General features: G+C 35.8%; 1 protein-coding gene across 2 annotated transcripts in view; it reads right to left on the reverse strand.

The window, feature by feature from the left end:
* ralbp1 (ralA binding protein 1) overlaps positions 1-25,300 on the reverse strand; it is a 71,446-nt gene that overhangs the window by 20,457 nt on the left and 25,689 nt on the right. For both annotated transcript variants that reach the window (XM_028803697.2, XM_051928873.1), the window contains exons 2-6: positions 15,115-15,411; positions 11,695-12,138; positions 9,563-9,912; positions 7,812-7,973; positions 1,223-1,354 (exon numbers count right to left, since the gene is read on the reverse strand). In XM_028803697.2, the coding sequence (XP_028659530.1) occupies positions 1,223-1,354; positions 7,812-7,973; positions 9,563-9,912; positions 11,695-12,138; positions 15,115-15,358 (1,332 nt within the window). In that variant the 5' untranslated portion in view covers positions 15,359-15,411. The remainder of the gene's footprint in view (positions 1-1,222; positions 1,355-7,811; positions 7,974-9,562; positions 9,913-11,694; positions 12,139-15,114; positions 15,412-25,300) is intronic.

Below are 25,300 nucleotides of genomic sequence, written 5' to 3' on the forward strand. Positions count from 1 at the left end.
TCTTCTTGATCTCCAACGTCATCCGTCATAACTACACTTTCTCCTGCCACCACTTTGCAGTCTTCAGTCTCCTTCAGATCAACTCTTCTGCATAGGATGTAATCTACCTGTGTGCATCTTCCTCCACTCTTGTACATAACCCTATGTTCCTCCCCCTTCTTAAAATACATATTCACCACAGCCATGTGCATCCTTTTGACAAAATCCACTATCCTTTGACCTTCTTCATTCCTCACCTTGACACCATACCTACCCATCACCTCCTCGTCTCCACTGTTCCCTTCACCAACATGCCCACTGAAATCCACTCCAATCACCACTTTCTGTCCCTTGGGTACACTGTTCATCACTTCATCACACTCACTCCAAAAATCTTCTTTCTCACCCATTGCACCGCCAATCTGCGGTGCATATGCACAAACAACATTCATCATCATACCTCCAATTTCCAGTTTCATAATCATTACTCTGCCTGGCACTCTTTTCACCTCCAAAACACTCTTGACATACTGTTCCTTCAGAATAACTCCTACCCCATTTCTCCTCCCATCCACACCATGATAGAACAATTTGAATCCACCTTCGGTCCACCTGGCCTTACTCCCCTTCCATTTAGTCTCTTGCACGCAAAATATATCAACCTTCTTTCTCTCCATCATATCTGCTCTCTCCCCTTACCAGTCATACTGCCAACATTCAAAGTTCCTACCCTCAGTTCCACTCTCTTTACTTTCCTCCTCTCCGAACAACAGACTGAATAGGGTGAAGAACAAGCTTTATAAAAATGAATAGAAGCAGCTCAGGTCTTTCATTGTTTAGAATAAAGTGTACAGGATGTTGTACAACACCATACTGATAATGTACAGTTCTTTCCTCAATTATATGTAATAATTTGCTCTTTATGTTCTATGTTGCTGCTATAGCAAGTAAATGTATCCTCAAGGATCAGAAAGGATCTATCTGTCTATTTATCAATTGTTTTACATTACCTGATGAGTGTATAGGTGATGAACATATGGTGATTAATTTATGTAACAAAATGCTTATGTGTTGTGCGTTAATTCTTTCTGTTTTAAATAGTGTTTTTCACTTGTTTGTCTGGTCATATTAGCACCTCAGAATATTCAGCGAGTCAAACAAAACAAATACCATCAACTTTAGTGGCTTGGTAGTAAAAAGATTGTGGTTCTCCTAAATGATTCTAAAGCCTTTGCAAATGTACCTGTCTTTTGGCTTCTCTGAGCTTCCTCTTCAATGCAGTTAGTATCCGTTGAACTTCCCAAAGTCTCTCCTCTTTTGACAAGTCTTTAACTCCAGCTTGCAGATCTCGATGAAGGCAGTTTAAAAGAAACTCCTGTAAAAATACAATAGTATATATAATTTTTTTCTTTTGAAATTATTTACACAGGGGTACAGGTAGTTATATGGGTTATGAGGCTATTTTAATGTATTCAAAACTACTTTGTGTTCTATTTTATGATAAATCAACCTATAACCTATAACTACTTTTTCTTGATCAGGCTGGCAGGGAGATAAAGGCAAAAGGTAGGGGCCAATCATGTAACCGTATTTATTTAAAACATCTTATTTGAATTACTTGTTTGTTACAAGTGAGTAAACGACCCCTTCTTTGGCAAAGCACAAACCTTCACATTTATTATGATAGAAACTGACAATTAGGAACTTAATCCCTTGACATGACACAATCTTTAGCAAATCATGAGCAAAGAATGAGATTATTCATTGCAACCAGAAAAACTGGATAAACTGAGCCAATCCAAGTGAGAAGCTATTTTCCCCTGAGATCACAGAAAAGTACCTGTCTTTGGAAATCTAAGGGAATAAACTAAATTTTTAATACACTGAAGTTATCTATCTATAGCAACATTCACATTCTATTCAGAATAAATACTTATATAATGTTACACTACAAGTAACTTTAACTGACACTCCCCATTTTCTGTAACATTCCTTTTAGATAATTTTGGGATGTCACACATTGGCACAAAAATTACCTCAATGATCTGGATCTATCCTGATTTAATATAATTTAACATTATTATATATATTTTTTGTCCTTTTACCAGTTTTGTCATCTATCAGTTCCAAAGTGTTTTCTGGTCCCAAAATGTATGTAAGGCGTGTTAACGCAAACCAATATAAAACCCCTTTTTGCTCCAATACACAACATTTTTGCCGAAAGCTTGACACTTGCAAACAAATGAAAAATGGCACATGACTGTTAACTAAAGAGAGCTAAAAAAAAAAATAAAGGAAAAAATAGAACACCATAAAACATTAAGATATCAATCACCATAAACAATATGCAACTATTACCATTGTAAACAAACACGTGTACCAGCTATTTATATATAAATAGAATCCTTTTGCATGCAAAATGTTTAGAAAGCTAGAACAAATCTTTCAACCTTTGGTTGTGGAGTTAACTCTTTACAGCTGAAGCTTGTCATGCTCATCATTCTAATCAATGTTGGTGGGGGAGTTGTTGTTTTCAAATGGGGACTCAATGAATGCATGTAAAGAATAAAATAGTCTATACTTTATATCACATGGTCATGCACTGTACCGAAATAAGAAACTTTACCTACCTAGAAAGACACTTTTTTGCAATGGTTTCCAGTATAAGAATATTACATTCATCAATTTTATGACTGCAACTTTGTCTTTGTAATTACTTTTCACCCTTTTTGTATGTGTAAACGCTTTTAATGTACCTGTGCTTGTCTGGATTTACTCTGTCTTTACAATTAAAGGCTGTATCACATTAGGTGACTTTTACAGCACTTTCTGTCATAGCCTGCATTTACATGATCCTAGTTAGCTGACTGTCTATTGTGACACCCCAAATATCCGATGACTTGCTCCAATAAAATTAAACAATTTTAATTTTATCTTTAGTTGCATGGGTAGGCTCTAAGTGCATGACAGCCTAAAACCAATGAATGATAATTCCGAAAGTACGATGCTTAGAATATAATGATGAAGAATAAGGAATGTGGGGGTATTAAACCTCACAAACAAAAGAGAGGTTGTCTTTCTGATGTGTCATGTTCTATGCACTAAAACACAATGGAAAAAAGGATAAAGGGCAGAGACAGTGACTGAACATGCTGTACCTGTTACCCTTTCATACAGTGCCAGCTCTGTCAGGCAGCACATCATTGGCGGTCACAAAAATGGGTGAGTACAATTGTGCTAGTAGATCAGCATTCAGTTGCTAAATGTTGCATGGGTGGCAATTTTCAGGAGCATAAACTGATAATAGGAAAAGGAATGATTCATTAGACTCTGTGATCTAACACATATATGGGTATTATCTGTCCAAATACACAGATGCTCAGCTAAATTCCTTTGTTTGCACATTGCTAAGTACAAGACAAGTGTGGACTGGAAATGAACTCTCCTACATCTGACTGCTTGTAAGTTGTTGCCATATTCAGTCAGAAAAGAGATCCTGGTGGTTTACTCAGCAATCTAAAGATGCTTAGTATGCTGGCAAGAACTGTAACTGTGTATGTGTAAATATGTAGAATATTTTAATACCTAAAAGAACTGCAATTACTCAACCAGAGAAGAATGTCTGTGCAAGAATTCACCTTTTGATCATGTATACTCAAAAGCTTTATAAGGAGTGAAGTGGATTACATAAGGCATGACAATTTGCAGAAAGTTGAGGCAGAAGGTGTAATTTAATGGTGAGCTAAAGACAAGGACCCGTGTTGTCAACCATATCTATTGGAAGGCATACATTTGGGATGTACATACAGTATAAAATTTCAGACTGCAGTTTTTAAAATCAGCACAAAATTTAGAGAAAGTCTTTGAACTTCTTAATTGCTGCTACTCGCAGGGGATGAGATATTTCTGGATTCAATCAAAGGGACTTATGGGCTCCTAATATTTTCTTGACAGTTGAGAGATCAAGTAAGCCGATTCTGTATTTCAGCATCAACTAGCAAACACAGATTTGCTTCTTGATGCTTTTCCAAATGTGGCTGAAAAACATTTGGGGGTGCAAGAGAAAAAGGACAAATTGGTCAAGATGTAGCAAGAGAACCATTACTATATGATATTTCTTTTGAGAAAAATCATGATCAAATCTTCAAAGATGAACTACTGAGGAACACTGCCCAGCAGCTTCCTTGTACCATTGCATGTTTTTAATTTTAATACATTAACACGAGTAACTGGGTCCACTAGTCATAAAATATGGGCTGATCAAACCAACACTGATAAGTAAGCCCAGTTACAATAAGCCTATTGTAAAAGCAGACATGCAGCATAACACCACATCAATTCTTCACAGTGTTAAACTGCACACTCTTAACGAGAGTCTTGCTGCACAAGGCCTCTCATGAGCCAGTCTATAATCATTTATCATTTGAAGTGAGTTTTAAAGTGTAAAAAGGCACTCAAACATCCAATATCATAACCCATGTATGTCCACACTTAGTTTGAATGAATCTAATAAGTCCATACCTTGTAAAATCTTGAAAAAGTTGGTTAAATAAACTTAATTTAGAGACAATAAATATTATTCTGCAAAATGAATGCATGCACCTGTAAATAAATTAGTGTTCTGAGCTAATTATAAGCATAGCAAGAAGAGGATTTCATGAAATGGACAAAGTAGCAGGTTATCGTGTTCTCTGTTTATCTTTAACTAGCTGTCCCCCACTGCTCTGCCCGCGTAGCAGTGAAGCAGGACAAACTTTAAAAATCAAAAAAAAAAAAAAAAAAAAAAAAAAAAAAAAAGGAAAGTGATAATTTGTATTGAGAATTTAAATTGTTAGCATTCGTATCTGAGGGCCTCTTGATATACAAGGGGCTATCAGGGGCGAAAGTGTAGTTGTGATGTCTTTGCCAAAAATGTAAAAAGTTAGCAAGGTATCTCTGGCCAAGCAGAAGATAGGTACGCTCCAATGCCAAACGTTTCCACTGTATCTGATCATGTTCAGCTCTGATGGGCGAGTGTCCCCCGCGTGGGGAGAAAAGCATGTGGCCGTGATATCTCTGCCAATGAGCAGGTACCCTCTAAAACACATATAGCGATATAATCGGCGGCAAGGTACGCTCAAACACATGGCAAGGGGTAGACTCGAACAGAGGCTGGTGTGTGAGTGAGGATGGTCCTGCACGGCTCCCTACTCCTGAGGGGTCCTGCCTCCCCCTCCCTGCAGCCTGTCTCTCGGATTCGTCTAAATAAATCGGTGCCACAACCGAACTATAATGCTTAGCACAAAGACAGAAGTCGCAAAATTAACCAGAATGTTCAAGCAAATTCTACAGAAAAACCCAATCTAAATTTGTTAAATAGTTCTCTCAGTGGCTAGCATACAGACAGACATTGGATGTTTTATATATATACAGTGGAACCTTGGGTCACGACCGTAATTCATTCCAAAACTCTGGTCGTAACCCGATTTGGTCATGACCCGAAGTAATTTCCCCCATAGGATTGTATGTAAATACAATTAATCCATTCCAGACCGTATGAACTGTATGTAAATATATATTTTTTTAAAGATTTTTAAGCACAAAAATAGTTAATTACACCATAGAATGCACAGCGTAATAGTAAACTAAATTTAAAAACATTGAATTAACACTGAGAAAATCTTGAATGGAGAAAAGAAACATTGCAAGAATTCACGCTATAGCCTTACGAACCGCTCGCTGTAAACACTTTTTTTTTTAATGAGTTTTAAGCACAGGGAAAACATGAACATTTGAAAAATCCGTAATTTAATAAACAACCAAGAAAAGTAACATTGCAACAATGCACGCTACGAACCGATCGCTGTAAACAGAAGTGAAGTGGAGGTTAAAATCCAATAGAAATATGTCTTCATTAAAAACAACGAGGTTAAAACAATGCTCGAATCAGTCTCTTTAGAAACAAGCCCAGTGCATTCTTTAACTGCCTTCTCTCTCGCTCTCTCACTCGCTCGGTTGCTCTCTCTCTCTCTTGCTGCACAGGGAATGCACAGGGAGAGACTGAACACGTGCGGAAATCATCGGCGCGTATGAACTGGAAGGGAAACTGGCTTGTTCGTCATCCGAGTGTGTGGTCGTGAACAGATGCAAAAGTTTGGCAAACTTTTTTGGTCGTAACCCGATTTCTACGTGTTTCGAGACGTTCGTTACCCGAGATACCACTGTATGTATATATATCTGACTCTCGCGTTGTCAAGGGGATAGGGGCTGAATGCATGCTGAGGAAATGTGGTCTGATCAGCTGCTGCCGCCAAGCTGCGTGTTCTGCTTGTCGCGCTGCGCATCAATCATTTAAAAGCCTGTACAGCAGCTGTCCTTTTATCTCACTGACTTGTCTCGCGGAACGTCAAATTGTCTTCCAAGAAGATCACGTATCATCTCCTTCCAAGATTTTTTTTTATAATAGAGAGATATTTTTTTCAGTTCAGTAGTCTCCAACTAGATGCCACCAGAATTCCAACAGCAATACTACACATAAAAAGCTTTTATTTAATGAGGTATTGAGGACTATATGATGTGTCTAATAAAAGTATGTGGAAGAGATACTAAAAATCCATAAATCAAACAAGTAATAAATAACAACTAACCAGAATTAATTTACAGAAACAAAAAAAGCTTGATTGTGAAGAAACATTAATGTTCAGTCACACTTCAAAGAGTAATTATTTCTCCTTGTCTCACTATAATGACAAATGTAATTTTTGAAGTGTGAAATTACAAAAACTGCAAAATCGGAGTGGTGTAATAACAGATCATACATAATATCTTTATTTTAAGAAATGGATTGAAATAGTTCATGATAAATGTGTGATCATATTAAATGTTTAGCTCTAAAAATTAAAAAAAGAAAACAAACCAGAATACAAATATGAAAATCAAAAATACTAAGTTAAGACAAGCGCTAGGCAAAACCCAAAATCTACACTAATAATCTGGAAATTAGCCTTCACTCCTCTTGGTTTTTCTTTTGTCAAAAGAGTTAACATTCAAACATGTACTTGTGGGCTCTAGCGTGTTTTATAACTAAGGCTTGATGTCACCACATCATATGACTTTCATGTTCCATAATTAATAATGGCTGCCATTGCTATGAACAACAATGGAGAAAACAATGCACAAAATGGTGAAGGCTACTAAATAAAATGGGGATGTGAAAATGCCACAAAATAAAATTACAAAGAATAAAATATTAATCAAAATTAAAAAAAAAAAATCAACTAAGCCAAAACGAAACAACGCAAGTCTTAATGCAGTTTCAACTGTGTGTTTTTGCTCTAAGCTTGACAAAGATGTTTGAGCATTACACCATGTAAATACAATAAGCTGCAAGGGCAAATTATTCCACTTTAACACCTTGTCTAGAATCTATTTTAAACCTTAGCAAGGCTTCTTTTAAAAAGATGGAAATTTATTAAACAATCTTTTTAAAATATAAAAAAAATTATAAAGAACTCCCACTCCATGACATTTGCCACTCATTTGACAGACAAAATAAAAGTCAATGCTAGATAAAAAAAAACTTCTTTGAGTAATGCAACTTTCAACATTTGTGAACCTCTGGACTTTTATACAGTATATACCTTATCCTCCAATGCAATCACCTGTATTCCAGCTTTGTTTAGGAGAGGAGTGTTTTACTTCTTCATTGATTTAGACAAAAATTAAAAAAAAAAAAAAAAAACTTTCCCTAAACTATTAATAAAATATCAGTTTCCTCATAATATCATACTCAGTGATAATGGTTTGCTAAGTAATGATTTCTTTAAAATAAATATAATAATGCCTTAACCAACCTGTCTGCGTATTTCTTCTTTAATACTCTCCTGGGTTTCTGGCAGAGCAGGCATAGTGGCCATGTTTGACCATCTAAGTGGTTTTACCACTGGTTTGAGCTTTACATCCCCAAAAAGCTCTTTGACATGAGTGAAGAATACATAGAGCACTCGATTACTAATCTGCAGAGAAAAGGACAAGAAGTAAAGATGAGCCATAGCCATCTACTTGATCCATAACCATGTAAAACGATCGATCACACAGTGGGTTCAAACCAATTAAAAAGGTATTAAAGCCTTGCAATTATACCTCAGTAGTGACATCTTTATGAATGATATAAATAGCATAAGAAGGTTTTCATTGCAAATGTTAAAAGTTGCCATATCATCACACCATTGTTTTGTCTAGAACACATTTTCAATTAAGTGGAAAATATTTTATTAACACCACTGTGTATTACTGAAAATTTAAAGGACTAAACTGAGGCAGAAAAAATACAGTAGGTTAAATGATTAATTTTAGGTAATAAATGCTGGGTGATATTACATCTTTAAAGATACTGATATTTAACATTGCAACCTAATCAGGCACAGTTATGTATTGGTCTGGAACTGCTGTTTATTTGTTTGGTGCACAATTTCTTAATCATATTTTAGATTTAAATGCCAACCTAGTATTAACTTTCAAAATATAATGCTTTCTCCTGTTAATTAAAGCATTACATATCATTATTTAATTACTTTTTATCTGTGTCTGCACTTACCAGGGAATGCTCAGTAAAGAATAAGAATTATGAACCTTCTAATTTATACAACTGTTTAAAGTTTTATTAACATTCTAAAGATATCCAGTGCAAGGTTTTAACCTAATAAGAAAGCTCGACTGAGAAATACTATAAATAGTTTGTTAGAGAACTTTAGATAAAGCAGTTCAACTCCAAACAAGAATAATACACTGAAGGGAATGTACCATAGCCTAATTACAACATACATGCAAATTAAAATCTCAAAGAATAAGGCATAAGTGGAAATCAACTTTGAATATTTACTGATGCACTGAAAACATTAAATAGACTAAGAAAGCTGTCCACATTACCCGTTCTAATTACTAGAATGTCAAGAACATTGTTTAATCTTCCATTACAGTTGGTATTTTCAACTAGGTTAAGGCAACTGCCAACCAATTCTGGGCTCTACATTAGTGATGCAAAAGTTGGAAGTGAATCTGTTAACATCATGTTTATTATACAGAAATGTGTAAATATGTATAATTAATCTATTAAAATACATAAAATTGTACTATGTTAAAAATATTTAAATACTGATAATTTTGATGCATTCTGTAGCAAACTGCCACAGGTTTTTTGAAAATAATTCTTGCACTTCGCACAAAATAAAACATGAAAGACTACAAATATGCAAGCAATTGGCAATGTGCTGGATTCATTTTTGTTTGCATAGCATCTTAACTGCTCCAATTATAAGCTGTTAAAAATGGAAACCATACATTTAGTTTCGGCAACAAAAAAAAGCCAATGATTCACAAACACTTTTTAAAAAGTTAGGCTAAGCATTGAACCTTAATGTTTCAAACTATATACACTACTTAAAATCAAACCCTATTTGCTTACTCTGTTAAAAATAAAGCTTTTTGGTTTGGGACATTTTTACTTTTTATTAAATCTATATTTGATCTTATTTAAATATTGTACCATTTTGTTTCTTGCAACATATCTTTTTAATTGTTCTTGGAGATCAGAGGAAAGGCTAACCTGTACGGTGGGGCTCAGAACAATAGATATGTTCTGAATATTCATCTTGGTATCTGCCTCTTTGGCAATAATGTGGTCCATATGAACAATTAGCCAGGAAAGCAGCAAACGGTTACAGACAGGCATATCAGCTAAGATCTTCTGGAACTCTTGTACTTTGTCAGCATCAGATGGTCGCCCACAGACTTCTTCAAATCGTGCTGTCAGGTCACGGCTCAGAAGGTTTTCAGGCAGCTCACGCAAATACTGCTTGAGAAGACTGGCTACTGTGTGAGGCTCATACTCTTCAAGACAAGGAGACTCTTCACGGTCATATGAAGCTTTCAGCTCATCAACTTTGGACTTCATTCCTTCAATAGTAAATGAACATTAATTATTAAAAATATAAATTTTAATAAACTGCCAAAATGGAAAATCAACATAATTTTAAAGTCATAAAAAGTCAAATAAACATAGTTTCATATTAGATTGTCTTATGAAATAACAGTGATTTTTTTTACATTAACAATACATTTTTCACACACTGAAGTGAATGGAATTCTCTTTAATTAGTGCAAGTGTGGGGCAAATGCTGTTGATCATAAGATTGGGTGAAAGAATAACCTCTAAATAAAACGTGTCTCTAGCTACACAGAACAAAACTACAATAAAGATTCTGTAACGAGGGGGCATTAATGTGCACACTAAAAAAAATGCACAAGTAATGCTAAGACTAGTTGTCAATAAATCAATAAACAGCTGTGAATCAGAATGTAATTTTTTTCAGATAAAGCACTGTGAGGTCTCAAAACTGACTGACTGGCCAGGTTGTAACAAGTAGTTAACTAGGCAATAAATCTGCAGTCAAACAATCAATAAGCAAGCACTGTAACAAAAAACTTCCATTTGATTCTTCTTATTTCACTCACTTATTCTTAACTTTTTTTTTTTTTCATAAAATGGAAAAAGATCTCCAGAACTGCATGCTGGATAGAGGTCATAATTCCAGGAACAACACAAATCATATTACAAGAAAAAGATATTCTGGTAGGACACATGACACATATATGTTTCACAACTAAACTGCAGAATAGCAATTTGCTCCCAGTGGGCATAATTGAACATTTCCCATATATGCAGTACCAGACACTCTAAGCCTGACAGCAGCTTCAAATAACGACACCTTCCTATGCCAATTGCTCTAGTTGTGCCTTTTCTTCATCCACATTCTCTTGCAACTCCTCTCCATCTGTGTATTCTGACTCAGGTATGGCTCAGCAACATGCATTAATGTCTAGTCACTTTTACTTTCACAGTTGGAAATATATTTGATATGAGGAACCATCTGTTTGACCAAATGTTTAGAAAATAATCTAATCTAATAATAAAAATATAGTGAATATGAAAAAAATGCTATGAATGCATAGTTGTAGTCCTATCATTCAGAAACCTACCAGTAAACACAAATCTGGGGAATGAATGAGAATCACACAAGTACAGTGATGAAAAAAGACACTTCGACTTTTAATAACTGTAAAGTCTCACATAATATTTATATTTTTGTATAATGTGTTTTTCAAATGAAAATATGAGCAACTCAAACAGCTTCGTCTAACAAAACAAAAGTATGGAGTAAATGACAACATTCTATGATTATGAAAAAAGTTACCTTGCCTTAAATATACCAAAGTTATCCCTTAAATCAGGTCATTATCACGCCATGTGTCATATTTATCAATGACATATACTTTACATTAATAAGCAGCATGGAGTAAAACTAAAATGAGCTATACTGCTAAAAACATACAGTTCTCTTATTTTACTATTCTAAAAAGTAAACAACTAACCTAAATATCATTCATGAATTTCAAAATATCAACAGCCTGTACTTCTCACAGCCATTACACATAATATGTGTAGATAAATAAATATTTTTCTTAGCTCACTACAGGACTTTGTAATGCAGAAATCAGAAACCTACTTTATCTCAATAAAAACAGACTACTCATTTATATAATGAATTTCATATGGATAATTTACTATTTTCAAAGAAATAAACCTAAAATCAAAATAAACTATATTTACTTAAATAATTTAAAGCAAACAATCAATTTAACATTAACAGTAATTTTGAAAACTTGCAAAAATTGTACCTGATACTCGATAGATGCCTTCATATTTCATGCCATAGTTCTCTATGTAATCTATGCATTCACGGAAGACTGCAGGTAAACGAATACCATCATAAAGAATTGTCCTTTCAACTGCCTCTGCCAAGGGAACTCCAAAAACAGGCCGAGCACTAGGCACCTCTACTGGAACAACTTCTGGCTCAGCACTGGGCTTTTTCTTCTTTTTCTTCTCTTTCCATTGTTTTACCACATCAGCTGCGGTCAAGTCCTTTGATTTTTTCTCTTTGTGCTTGTCTTCCTTATGTTTCTCTTCCTTAGGCTTCTCCTTTACCTTGAAATCTTTTTCTTTCTTTTTTGAAAAGCTGGGCTTCTTGAACACATGGATCCCCTTTGATCGCTTCATCTTGGAGGGGCTCTCTGCCTCATCACCGGAACTGTCTTCTTGGAAAGCTGCATAACCTTCAGCTACAAAGACATTATTAATAGTATGAATACTTTCTACCACCTCAGAGCACACTTTCAACACTTAACCTACAAGGTTTCCATCCATACATTATTCAACCCGCTATATCCTAACTATAGGGTCACGGGGGTCTGCTGGAGCCAATCCCAGCCAACACAGGGCACGCGCCCGCGTGCGCACACACACACACACACACACACACACACACACACACACACACATACACACATACACACATACACACACACCAAGCACACACTAGGGTCAATTTAGAATCGCGTTTCCCTCAAACTTTAATTTTCCTTAGCTGTCATAAGCAAATAACAAATAAATTACAGGAACATCACTTCACTGGATACTTTCCCAAAATAATTTTGAAAAAATATACAAATACCTGCAATCCATTTGAGACAATAAAATTAAAACGCAAAGAAAGTTACAGGTGAAATTTTTTGAAAATCTTACTATTGTATCTGAAACATTTGTTACACTTTTATAAATTTAATTAATTTCTATAAAATCAAATATGTAGCTCATACATGTGTTTTTCATATGTAACCGATAATAATGCATATTATTAAATATTTTTTAAAATATAAAAACTATTTGAATAGACTGATGAACTTATCAGACAAAACAAATACTTTAATGTTACAAATGTTAATATTAAAATGCATACAAAAAAATGACAAAAATAAATACTTTTTCCTGTTTAAAAAACATCTGTCTGACTAGAATGACACAGTAATGTCATTACAGGTGTATTGCAAATGGAAAAGTCGGACTACATTTATCTAAATAAAAACAAAATTCAAGCCATTAGTAAAAATATCCAAGACATGACTAAAGCATAACATTCTCAAAACTGCTTAAACTAATTCAAGGTCAAAGGCCAAAGCCTACCCCAGGCCCCTGACAGTCCAGTGAAAGGTCCACTCCAGCACATATCCACACTGATAACTAATATTTAATGAATTGTAAAATAAAAAAAAAAAAAAACATGTTGGGTAAATGCATCCCAAATTAAGCATTTGCTGCAAGTACTTTTTTATCTTTACTTACAGCAATAATTTTGTATAAATAGAAATAAATTAATGTAATTTATATAGATTTGGGAAATATTGCTCATTTCATCAAGGGAAACTGAACTGTGCAGAAATTGCTGATGTATTGCATTCTATGATTCCATAGATTGCCAGTTAAATTTTAGGTCAGGGCTCTAATGGGACCACTCAGGGACATTACTATCTTGTATCTATTGAGCATTTTACTCTTGTTATGGCTGTGTTCTCAGGATTATTGACATCCAGCCTTCTTGCAGACTGCAGCAGGTTTTCTTAAAGAGTCTTTATTTTATGCAGTAGTGAACCACTGATAGAGTTTAAAAATGAAATCCATTCTAGAAGATGACAGTTCCCCAACATCTAAAGTAAAGGTGGCCAGGGACTGAAGCAGAACAGAGGTAATTTGAAGAGGGCGGAAACAGAGAAATGCACCCAGGAGGCGAGCAGATTGTACACATAGAGGTAAAAATAATAACTTAAATCCCAAATTATACACTCCACCAACCCTCCATACCCAGCAGTTAAATATGACTCAAAAGGAATCCAATTTAAGTAGACTCAAAGTGCTGATATGAGTTTGTACTGTTAATGTCAGGCACTGCCACAGATTTAATAAAATCTACAAGCCAAAAATAGAAATCCTTTTATAAAGCTTCTTTAAGTGAAATACATTTTAATTACAGTATTGCATCAGCACTTCAAGGGCCATCACATTCCCTTCTGAACTATAAATATATTCTGTACATTTCAAAAGATTCCAATCAACATTAGAAATGAAATGGACAACATTCTGTCCGATGAGAAAAGTATTGTTTTCCTTTTAAATGCAGGGTGATCCACAAAGGGAGAGCCTGGAAATATATGGAACACCAGTATCTAAACACCTGCTAATATTTGCACTTAATGACTACATTATGTTCATCCAGAACAATATTTTGCCTTATTTACATGCACAAACTAACATGATCAAAAGCAAAGCAAAGATGTGCTTACTTCATTCTGTGCATATCAAACTGCCCGTTGCATATACTAGGGCTTTGGGAGCTCTGCACAAAGAAATAATTAACCTTGACACATTGCGAATACACCTTGATGTTGTCTGTGGCTAGAATAATGTCACTATCAGCCCATTCACCCATCCTTTACCAAATCCACATAATCAAATTTACAGTAGTTGTCTGTTTTATATAATAAGAGACATATGGTTCTGTGGTTTATGTATTTCAATATCTGAACAACTGAATGTGCAATTAAAATGTCATAATTACTGAGGGGTTCAAAATTAATATTTAGCAGATCCAAGGGGACTTACCAAAAATATCAATATTCATAAAATGCTTCTGAGTGATTCACAGAAAAGTAAAAGGTTAAAAACAATGGAAGAAAAAAATGAAGCAAACCTCATGCTGCTCAGAACTACAATTAATCACAAGGCTAGAAGTATAAAAGAGATCCACCACAATGACAGCTGGTTAAATGACTGATTCAGTCAGTACATGTGTATACAATCAGGACAGCATCATCACTGCTTATCACGTTAACCAAAGAGCCGTTGTGTTCACACTCATCTTTCCAGCAACACAACACAAACTATAAGCTATCAGTAATAAGCTCGTGCTTAGTGTTTGGACAAAATTGCAATTTAGTAATACAATAATAACAGCACTACTAGGAGGATAATGCAACTAAAAAAATATTTTCGCAGAAGAAAAAATAATCGAAGTCTATATCTATGAATAACAACACATGTCTCTCTTGGTGACTATTTCCGTACCATTTTCACAAACATGCTATTGTACTTTTTCAGGAACTGTATCATTGCATTAGCAGAATTGTCCCCAGTTCTCCTCTGTACCTAAAATTTATGTTATTATTATTTTACTAAATAAAACTCTAAGACTACTAGCTACTTACTTCTTTTTTCTTTCTTTTTGAATTTCCCCTTTTTCTTATTGTGCTCCTTCTCATCATCGGAAACTACATCAGGGGGTTCATGTAGCCCATCATGTGGTGGGGAAGGCTCTCCAGTACGGTACAACCCTGGGAATTTGGTTGGGCTGATTTCCTCAGAGCTGGGGGTGCGAGCCATTCCTCCAGCATGCTCAGCCCGACGGTGTTCACTGGGACTGCTGGTAGGTGGCAAGAAACACTCAGTCATGGTGCCAACACTCTGATCACACAAACTCCAGCAGTGCTACCTCTCCATTTGTCCTAAAGGCAAAACCAAATATTACAAAGATAACAGAATGAGGCAGAAATAACAAAGAACAAAAAATCAAATTAAAATATGTTAACTTTGGACCATGTTAAAATATTTTTTCTAGCACTGACAGCTATACAAAGGTCATCATTTTAAGCAGTATATGTACATTATTTTCTAATGGAGGCCAGTAAAAGTAATTATCTTACCAATATAAACATCTTAAAAAGATTAGCCAATTATAAATTAAGGCTATGACAACAGCTGAAAAACATAAATGGAAGACAGAAGAAAAGATGTACTCATAACTTATTAAAAGAAAAAGGTTTTAACTGTGTACAACTGAAACCTAAAGGATACCATATTGTCATTAGTTACAAACTCCTATGTTTTCTTCAAAACCACTGTTAAATTTACACTTTTATGATGCATGTAAGAAAGAAAGATGCTAAATGACTACAACCTTACAAAAGTTTAAGGAAAAAAGGAACAAATGGCCCATTATAAGAGAGTTAAATTTTTGAGAGTTATGCAAACATTTATCAAACTATAAACAACAGTATTTTTAGAACACGTGTTAAGCATTCAGAAGAACTATATTTTATACACTAGTCTCAGAAGCTTAACTTATTATAAAATATATAATATCAATATGCAGGAAATTACATTAACTAAAAACAGCTTACACTTTTTATTTTTTCAGTACATCTTCATTGTCCTTAAATATCCAAAATGATGCAAAATCCCGAGTAAAACACTGAGGTTTTCTACGACTAAACCCTACCCCTTAGGAATAGGGATAATTCCATGTCAAATCATCACACTTTTGGACCTCATCATCAGATTTTAATGAAACTTGCCATGGTGATTTGGTCTTATGAATTGCCCATGGAACTGAAATTCCATGTGTTTTGGATCAATATCAAGGGAGATTTAAGGTAACAAAGTTTGAACTTATTACTGGGGTGGAATTATGACTTTGACTGGTTATACCTCCCTAAATACAATTTGCACAAAAAACGGTTCCCATTCTTTTTTAAAGCTCTTTTCCAACTCTATGAAGTCCAGAAGTGTGATGATTTGACATGGAATTACCCATTGCAAAATTCTGGAAACTTGTGTCATTCAATTTAAAAAGCTCTTTTGTAAAACTTTCCCTGAAAATTTTAAAATGGCCATTTCTGTTAGTACAACTCACTTTCAATTTCCATGTTAAAAACTCAGGGGGGCACTGTGCAGACCCTGAATTTCAGTGTGGGACTGTGAATATTGTGCCTATTAAAAGTCCTACTGCTCTTTCGGAGCAAACAAAAAAAAAAAAAAAAACCTTTTGTCGTTACTATTTTTATTCCATTATGGAATTAATTCAGAAATAAAAAAATACATGATTTGTGTACTGTTTGAGAGCATGGTGGTGTATCCAAGTGATGTGAGTTGCAATCATTTTAACTTGCCGAGTCATGCAAGAAAAAAGGAAGTTAGAAATTATAGCAATAACAAATCTGCATTCATTCAATGATAGAAATGGCCACAACTACAGTTGTGCATTAACAGTATACAGTAAATCCTTGCTATATCGTGCTTCGACTTTCGCGGCTTCACTCTATCGTGGATTTTATATGTAAGCATATCTAAATATATAACGCAGATTTTTCACTGCTTCGCGGGTTTCTGTGGACAATGGGTCTTTTTACTTCTGGTACATGCTTCCTCAGTTGGTTTGCCCAGTTGATTTCATACAAGGGATGCTATTGGCGGATGGCTGAGAAGCTACCCAATCAGAGCATGCAGTTAAGTTCCTGTGTGGTGATTGGCTCAGTGACGGTGCGCCAAATTCGATTCCGCTGCGTTAACCAGGAAGTCTTGTCTCGCTCATTCAGCATCAACGTGTTTCTCTGTGTAAAGAGTTAACTTTTGTGCTCTTTTGTGTTTATCTTTGTGCATAGTCAAGCCTTTCGTTATGGATCCAAAACGATCTGCTCCTGCTACTGCTTCAGGGGCCGTGCCCAAGCGCCAATGGAAGATGCTAACGATTGCCGAAATGGTAAAAGGTTTGGATATGTTTAAGGAAGGGAACAGCTACACCGCTGTAGGACGCCAATACGGCATCAATGAGTCCACGATTCTTTTTATTTAAAAAGGAGGAAAAGAATATAAGATTTACGGCAGCAGTGTCCTTTAACCAGGGTGCAAAACGAGTTGTATGTGGACGTAATAAGGCTGTAAGGTTTATAAGTGTGTGGGAAGGGTTTATAAAGCCTTAAAATATATATAAATAATAAAACAAATATAAGGTTGCTACTTTGCGGATTTTCACCTATCGCGTGAGGGATGATAGGTGAGGGATGACTGTATATAATATATAGTGTGTGCATGTGTGTGTGAATATATATATACACAGTATACAGTGGTGTGAAAAACTATTTGCCCCCTTCCTGATTTCTTATTATTTTGCATGTTTGTCACACAAAATGTTTCTGATCATCAAACACATTTAACCATTAGTCAAATATAACACAAGTAAACACAAAATGCAGTTTGTAAATGGTGGTTTTTATTATTTAGGGAGAAAAAAAAAATCCAAACCTACATGGCCCTGTGTGAAAAAGTAATTGCCCCCTGAACCTAATAACTGGTTGGGCCACCCTTAGCAGCAATAACTGCAATCAAGCGTTTGCGATAACTTGCAATGAGTCTTTTACAGCGCTCTGGAGGAATTTTGGCCCACTCATCTTTGCAAAATTGTTGTAATTCAGCTTTATTTGAGGGTTTTCTAGCATGAACCGCCTTTTTAAGGTCATGCCATAGCATCTCAATTGGATTCAGGTCAGGACTTTGACTAGGCCACTCCAAAATCTTCATTTTGTTTTTCTTCAGCCATTCAGAGGAGGATTTGCTGGTGTGTTTTGGGTCATTGTCCTGTTGCAGCACCCAAGATTGCTTCAGCTTGAGTTGACGAACAGATGGCCGGACATTCTCCTTCAGGATTTTTTGGTAGACAGTAGAATTCATGGTTCCATCTATCACAGCAAGCCTTCCAGGTCCTGAAGCAGCAAAACAACCCCAGACCATCACACTACCACCACCATATTTTACTGTTGGTATGATGTTCTTTTTCTGAAATGCTGTGTTCCTTTTACGCCAGATGTAACGGGACATTTGCCTTCCAAAAAGTTCAACTTTTGTCTCATCAGTCTACAAGGTATTTTCCCAAAAGTCTTGGCAATCATTGAGATGTTTCTTAGCAAAATTGAGACGAGCCCTAATGTTCTTTTTGCTTAACAGTGGTTTGCGTCTTGGAAATCTGCCATGCAGGCCGTTTTTGCCCAGTCTCTTTCTTATGGTGGAGTCGTGAACACTGACCTTAATTGAGGCAAGTGAGGCCTGCAGTTCTTTAGACGTTGTCCAGGGGTCTTTTGTGACCTCTCGGATGAGTCGTCTCTGCGCTCTTGGGGTAATTTTGGTCGGCCGGCCACTCCTGGGAAGGTTCACCACTGTTCCATGTTTTTGCCATTTGTGGATAATGGCTCTCACTGTGGTTCGCTGGAGTCCCAAAGCTTTAGAAATGGCTTTATAACCTTTACCAGACTGATAGATCTCAATTACTTCTGTTCTCATTTGTTCCTGAATTTCTTTGGATCTTGGCATGATGTCTAGCTTTTGAGGTGCTTTTGGTCAACTTCTCTGTGTCAGGCAGCTCCTATTTAAGTGATTTCTTGATTGAAACAGGTGTGGCAGTAATCAGGCCTGGGGGTGGCTACGGAAATTGAACTCAGGTGTGATACACCACAGTTAGGTTATTTTTTAACAAGGGGGCAATTACTTTTTCACACAGGGCCATGTAGGTTTGGATTTTTTTTCTCCCTAAATAATAAAAACCATCATTTAAAAACTGCATTTTGTGTTTACTTGTGTTATATTTGACTAATGGTTAAATGTGTTTGATGATCAGAAACATTTTGTGTGACAAACATGCAAAAGAATAAGAAATCAGGAAGGGGGCAAATAGTTTTTCACACCACTGTATATATATATATATATTATATATATATATATATATATATATATATATATGAATCATTAAATTGTGAAATTAACAAATAATTAAAAGTCACCTAATTGTGATGACAGTGTAATCATTCTATTTTGGTTCTGCAATGTAGCTACTGTATGTTACTTTTAATTACTGCAGGTTTTATTTTAAAATGGCCTTTTCTTTTTTTTAAATATGGCTTTTAGCTGACAATGGGGCTTTTCCGAATGGGAAATTTCCAAAGGCTGTTTTAATGCTTGTTCTATTTGTTTAGAATGCCTTTTTTCAATGTGGTTTCTTCACTTGTCAATCAAGGCAATTGGGCTGAACCTCTTCCTGTTGATTAGTTGTTTCCTGTACCTTACTTTTTTCTTTATTTTAGACAGTAGACTTCCAAATATCTTTACTGCTACTTTTCTTACATTCAAACTGGCAAAAACAATGAGGCAGTAACAGATGTGACAGTAAGGGTTGCAGACAAAATAAATAGAAATAACTGAACTTACTGAAACTGAACTTTAAAGCCTAACATCCCAGTTGCACTTTCCAGCTGTTGCCACACACCAGAAACACCTCATAAAACAACAGGACAAGACAGGGCTAGTTTCACCTTCTGAAGGTAATGTTGCCAGTACCTCCGATTGCCCTTTCTCGCTGTCACTCTCTCTTTTTTTTTTCTCCAGGATTCACCTCGGACAACCCAATACTCCTTCTATTTATTATCCCCTCTATGACAGTGTCAAACTATATTCTTGAACATTCTTGAGGCTTGTGTAATGCAGGGCCTCCCTGTTCCTGACTAACAGTTATTGTCACATCTTTCATAATAATTAGAGTTTTATTTAATCGCACTTTCATTTTTATTAAGTCATGTGTGTGTGTGTATATATATATTACATAAAAAGGCTAATTGCTGACACAAAATGAAGCAGTGTGTCTTGCAATAAACTGGTATCCTGTCTAGTGTTGGTTTTTGCCTTGCTCTTCAATTTATTCAGAGAGATAATGGAGATATAAAGGAAAAAACACTTTTGCATCATGCTCAAGTGAGACTTTAAAACAACTTATATCATAAAACAACCAAGAAAAGACAAAATGTCTGTTGGTTTCAATTACCTTCAATTTCATAATTAATATTTGTTCAAATATTTTTTCAGATCATTTACTAGCTAAATTAATTTTTTTTAATTGAATTGAATTTTAAAAAGGGACTTGTACACCTTTTTACTTGCGATGCTGAAGTGGATTAAGAGATTTAATATAGGCGAGATGGATTTCTAATTAAAACGCATATGTAGCAAATAATATTTATTCAGTACATAACAGTATGCTATAAGCAACTGAATTACTATACTACAAACTTCCATAACAACAGGTCATTTAAATGTAAATAAATATTATTATTAACCTTTTGTCTAACCAAAATTCTGTGAAATGAAAGGCAACAATGTACATTTCAATAGTTTAAAAACTTCAATATATTTGTCATAACCTTATCAACCAGTAGATGGCACTGATTTACTAACAACATAATTCCTACTTCAAAAGATACTAGAAAAAAAACCCTGACTTGACGCACAATTGAAGATTTCACTGGGAAGTAATTTCACTTTCATAATGACTGTGACATCCAGCGATCTTTACAAACCAGTAAAGAAACATTTGGGTGGTAATAAAGGACAGAAAGCTGACTCCTAGGCAGGCTGATAAGCACATGGAATGAAGATTTTCGCTGTATTTTGTACACAATGCAGTAAGAACCCTATAAACAAGAGAACAAAGATTTTTATTATTTTTTTTTTAACATTCCAGACGGCTCCATGATTTTGCTCAAGAGACAAGCATAAAACAAATCAGCATCTTAATACAAAGATGGTATTTGTATGTAGCCACGCTTGGGTAGACCATAGTGAATATCTCCCTTTCTAAATGCGTTCCACAGCTCACCCAACCAAGGGTCTTCCTGCTGTGACGCTGACAGATCAGGGAAGAGATTTTGAGAGTCAGAGTCACGAGTTGTTGGATCTATTAGGTGTGAAAAAAACGAGAACCACTCCATATCATCTTCACTGTCCGAATCTTTTCCAGAACCTGGCAAATCGACAACTTCTTTATCTTGGACTTTTTGCACATCACTCATCTCCTGGTTCAAACATTGGGTTCTCTCTCTGCCCTTGTTCTCTCTCAAAGTTCTTTTCTGGGAGTAAGCATTACTGTCAACCTCAAGCAGTAATCTCAGATTCTGTTCCACTGGAAGCAGATGATTTCGGTGAAAAATTCTTACAGGTCCCTCACCATCTTCTGGCTTCACTCGGAAAACAGGTAAATTGGGCATTTGGCTTTCAACAATATATGGCTTGGAACTCCATCGATCAGGCAATTTGTGCTTCCCTTGCAATCCAAGATTTCGAATCAGTACTCTATCACCGAGAGCAAGATGAGAGTAGTGGATTCTTTGGTCATGTCTCTTTTTATTTCCATCATTCTTTTTCCCAGCAGCAGCTTCGGCCAATTCATATGCTACCCTCAGTTCATTTTTCATATTCCTGACATACTTCTGATATGATTTTACTGACGAACTGTCACTTGAAACACTAAAACTCAAATCAACAGGCAGTCGGGCTTCCCTCCCAAACATCAAAAAATAAGGGGAGTATCCAGTTGCTTCATTGTGGCTGCAGTTATAGACATGTACAAGATGCCCAATATGACGACTCCATCTACATTTTTGTTTTGGGTCCAGAGTGCCCAACATGTCAAGCAGAGTCCGGTTAAACCTCTCTGGTTGAGGGTCACCCTGAGGATGATATTTCTGACACTGCTTATTTTCATTTTCTCCTTCTGGGATAAATCATGTCAGACGTATTTCGTGCCAGCTGTGCCTCTGTGACGGTCCTCCAAAAAGTCCTTATCACCGAGCTCTGTATCGCTTAAAAAAAAAACCCCCGACTGCGCGGCTGTGTTTTTCTCTTCGACAGGTGAGGCGTCCACCTGCTTGGTGCGTGAGTGCCCTTCCCGCTCTCCTGTGGCGGCGAAAGCCACGCGTGCACTTAGCGTCAAGTAAACACACTACTATACCCAACTAGGAGGGTGCTACATGTAAATTAACAAACTAAAATTCCTTAACATGTATAAATTACATAGTATATGAATACTTTTTACACATACTGAATGTAGGTTTGCTCATTATTTTTGTATTGTATTTTGTGTTTATCCTGCAACTTCTTTTTTAAATTGTACTATTATTACAACATAGACCATGTTTTTGCTCCCAGATCAAAAGCTATTTTTTTTTTATTTTAACGGTTAACAGCTAGCTATCATACCTATTGTGTGTTTTGTTTAATTAACATGTGCATTATCTGTTTTTTTCGTGCTTGGTGTTGCACAAATTCTCTGCTGTTGGTACTATACTAATGACTCTCATCTGTAGGAAACATCCAATTATATATTTCATTGTGCTGTATATAAGTAACAAATTGAAACAGTGTATTTTAAATAAGTGTTTATTATACCACTTCAACCAATCTGACATTATTTAATTCAGCACATTTATAAGCATGAACTATTTACAGTAGAAGGTGCTTTTTGTTAGCACTCAAGACTACAATATCTTATTGTAATATTTCTAATAAATTCCCAAATAACAGATATAAAACATACACTACTGGGAGATTTTGACAGACATAATAAATAAATAAAAAAGGCAAACAAATGGTTTACTTAGTGTAATACATGCAGAAAAAAGTAATGCTAAAGTTAGGTAAGTGGAAATGAAAGAGGCCAACAAGCCAGGAAAAAAGAACCAAGGACAATCTAAACACACATAGCCAATTACATAACAGGTCTGGGTAAAAACTACAATCTACACATAATCTGGATCAGCTGTAATTGGGTGAAATGTCAGCTGCAATATATGAGGACATGCATACAATGCACTCTATTCTTAAATGCAAAACATAGATAAAAGAGCAAATAGAATAAGGAGAATGAAATAAGCACAGTACACTCACTTTCCATTTGCTTTTGTCTAATAAGGGTCATGTATACAACCTACTGATCTGAACAAGCTGCCCTATACCCCAACAACTGTCTCCAGCACCTCCCCAGACAGCCAAGAAATACAATGCCTTCATTAAGTCCCAGGTTAGCGTCTGGGTCTTCTCCCAGAAGGCCATACCTGGCATACCTGTGAGAGGTGCACAAGATTCATCCTTCCAAACCCCCTCAACTGACTCCTCTCAATCTGCAGCTCTATTCTTGGGTCCTCTGGTAGTGTTGAGATTGTTATAGGTAGGGATGCTCCAATCAGGTTTTTGTAGGGTTAAAACTGATCACATGTTACTAGAATTGTCCATACTGTTTTCTTTATCATTATACTGTATGTATATATATATATATATATATATATATATATATATATATATATATATATATACATACATACACACATACATACATACAGTAATCCCTCCTCCATTGCGGGGGTTGCGTTCCAGAGCCACCCGCGAAATAAGAAAATCCGCGAAGTACAAACCATATGTTTATATGGTTATTTTTATATATTTTAAGCCCTTACAAACTCTCCCACACTATTATAAACATTTCACGCACAGTTATACAGCATAAACCCTTTGTATTCTCTTAGATATTAGGTAAGATTCGTTGAAATTATGTATGTAAACACAGTTTACATACAGTAAAACCTAAATATTATTTTAAAGATATCGAGCGTCTCCGATATCATACGTTACAGCCATTACAACAGACAGGCCACCAGCAATAAATACGTACAATGCAAGAAAAATTGTATACAGTAAAATGTGTGTACAGCGACACTAAACTATGTACATGTAATAAGTACTGTACGTAAATAATTAATTATGGTTACTCACCAACAATGACACGACGACTTGTCCGATAACGATGAGTTTAATTTTACTGCACAACAAAGGATAGCGTTACAGCTCTTCTAAAGGAGCCTCTTCAGGCGACTGTTTAGCACCGCCATTGTTCTTCTTCCAGCACTCTTCAATCCAAATCCCTAAAGCAGATTTCATCCAGACTACTGCCTTATCACGTCCCCTTGCAACTCGTTTTGCGCCCTGATTAAAGGACACTGCGGCCGTAGATCTTATATGCTTTTCCTCCTTTTTAAATAAAAAGAATCGTGGACTCATTGATGGTGTAATTGTGTCCTACAGCGGTGTAGCTGTTTCCTTCCTTCAACATATCTAAAACTTTTACCTTTTCTGCAATCCTGAAGCATTAGCAGTAACGTGCATTAATGCTGAATGAGTGAGATGAGACTTCCTGGTTAATGCAGCACTCCGTTGCTGAGCCAATCAGCAGCACACAGGAACTTAACTGCGTGCTCTGATTGGGTAGCTTCTCAGCCATCCGCCAATAGCGTCCCTTGTTTGAATTCAAATGCGTCCCTTGTTTGAATTCAAATGGGCAAATCAACTGAGGAAGCACACGTACTGTAGACCGCAGACATCCGCGAAGCAGTGAAAAATCCGCGATATATATTCACATATGCTTACATTTAAAATCTGCGATGGAGTGAAGCCGCGAAAGACGAAGCGCGATATAGCGAGGGATCACTGTATATACACATACATACATTTTATATATAATTACATATACACATACAGTGGGTACGGAAAGTATTCAGACCCCCTTCAATTTTTCACTCTTTGTTATATTACAGCCATTTGCTAAAATCATTTAAATTAATTTTTTTCCTCATTAATGTACACACAGCACCCCATATTGACAGACAAAAAAAGAATTTTTGAAATTGTTGCAGATTTATTAAAAAAGAAAAACTGAAATATCACATGGTCCTAAGTATTCAGACCCTT

The sequence above is a fragment of the Erpetoichthys calabaricus genome, chromosome 6, assembly GCF_900747795.2.
Source record: "Erpetoichthys calabaricus chromosome 6, fErpCal1.3, whole genome shotgun sequence".
NCBI lineage: Eukaryota > Metazoa > Chordata > Cladistia > Polypteriformes > Polypteridae > Erpetoichthys > Erpetoichthys calabaricus.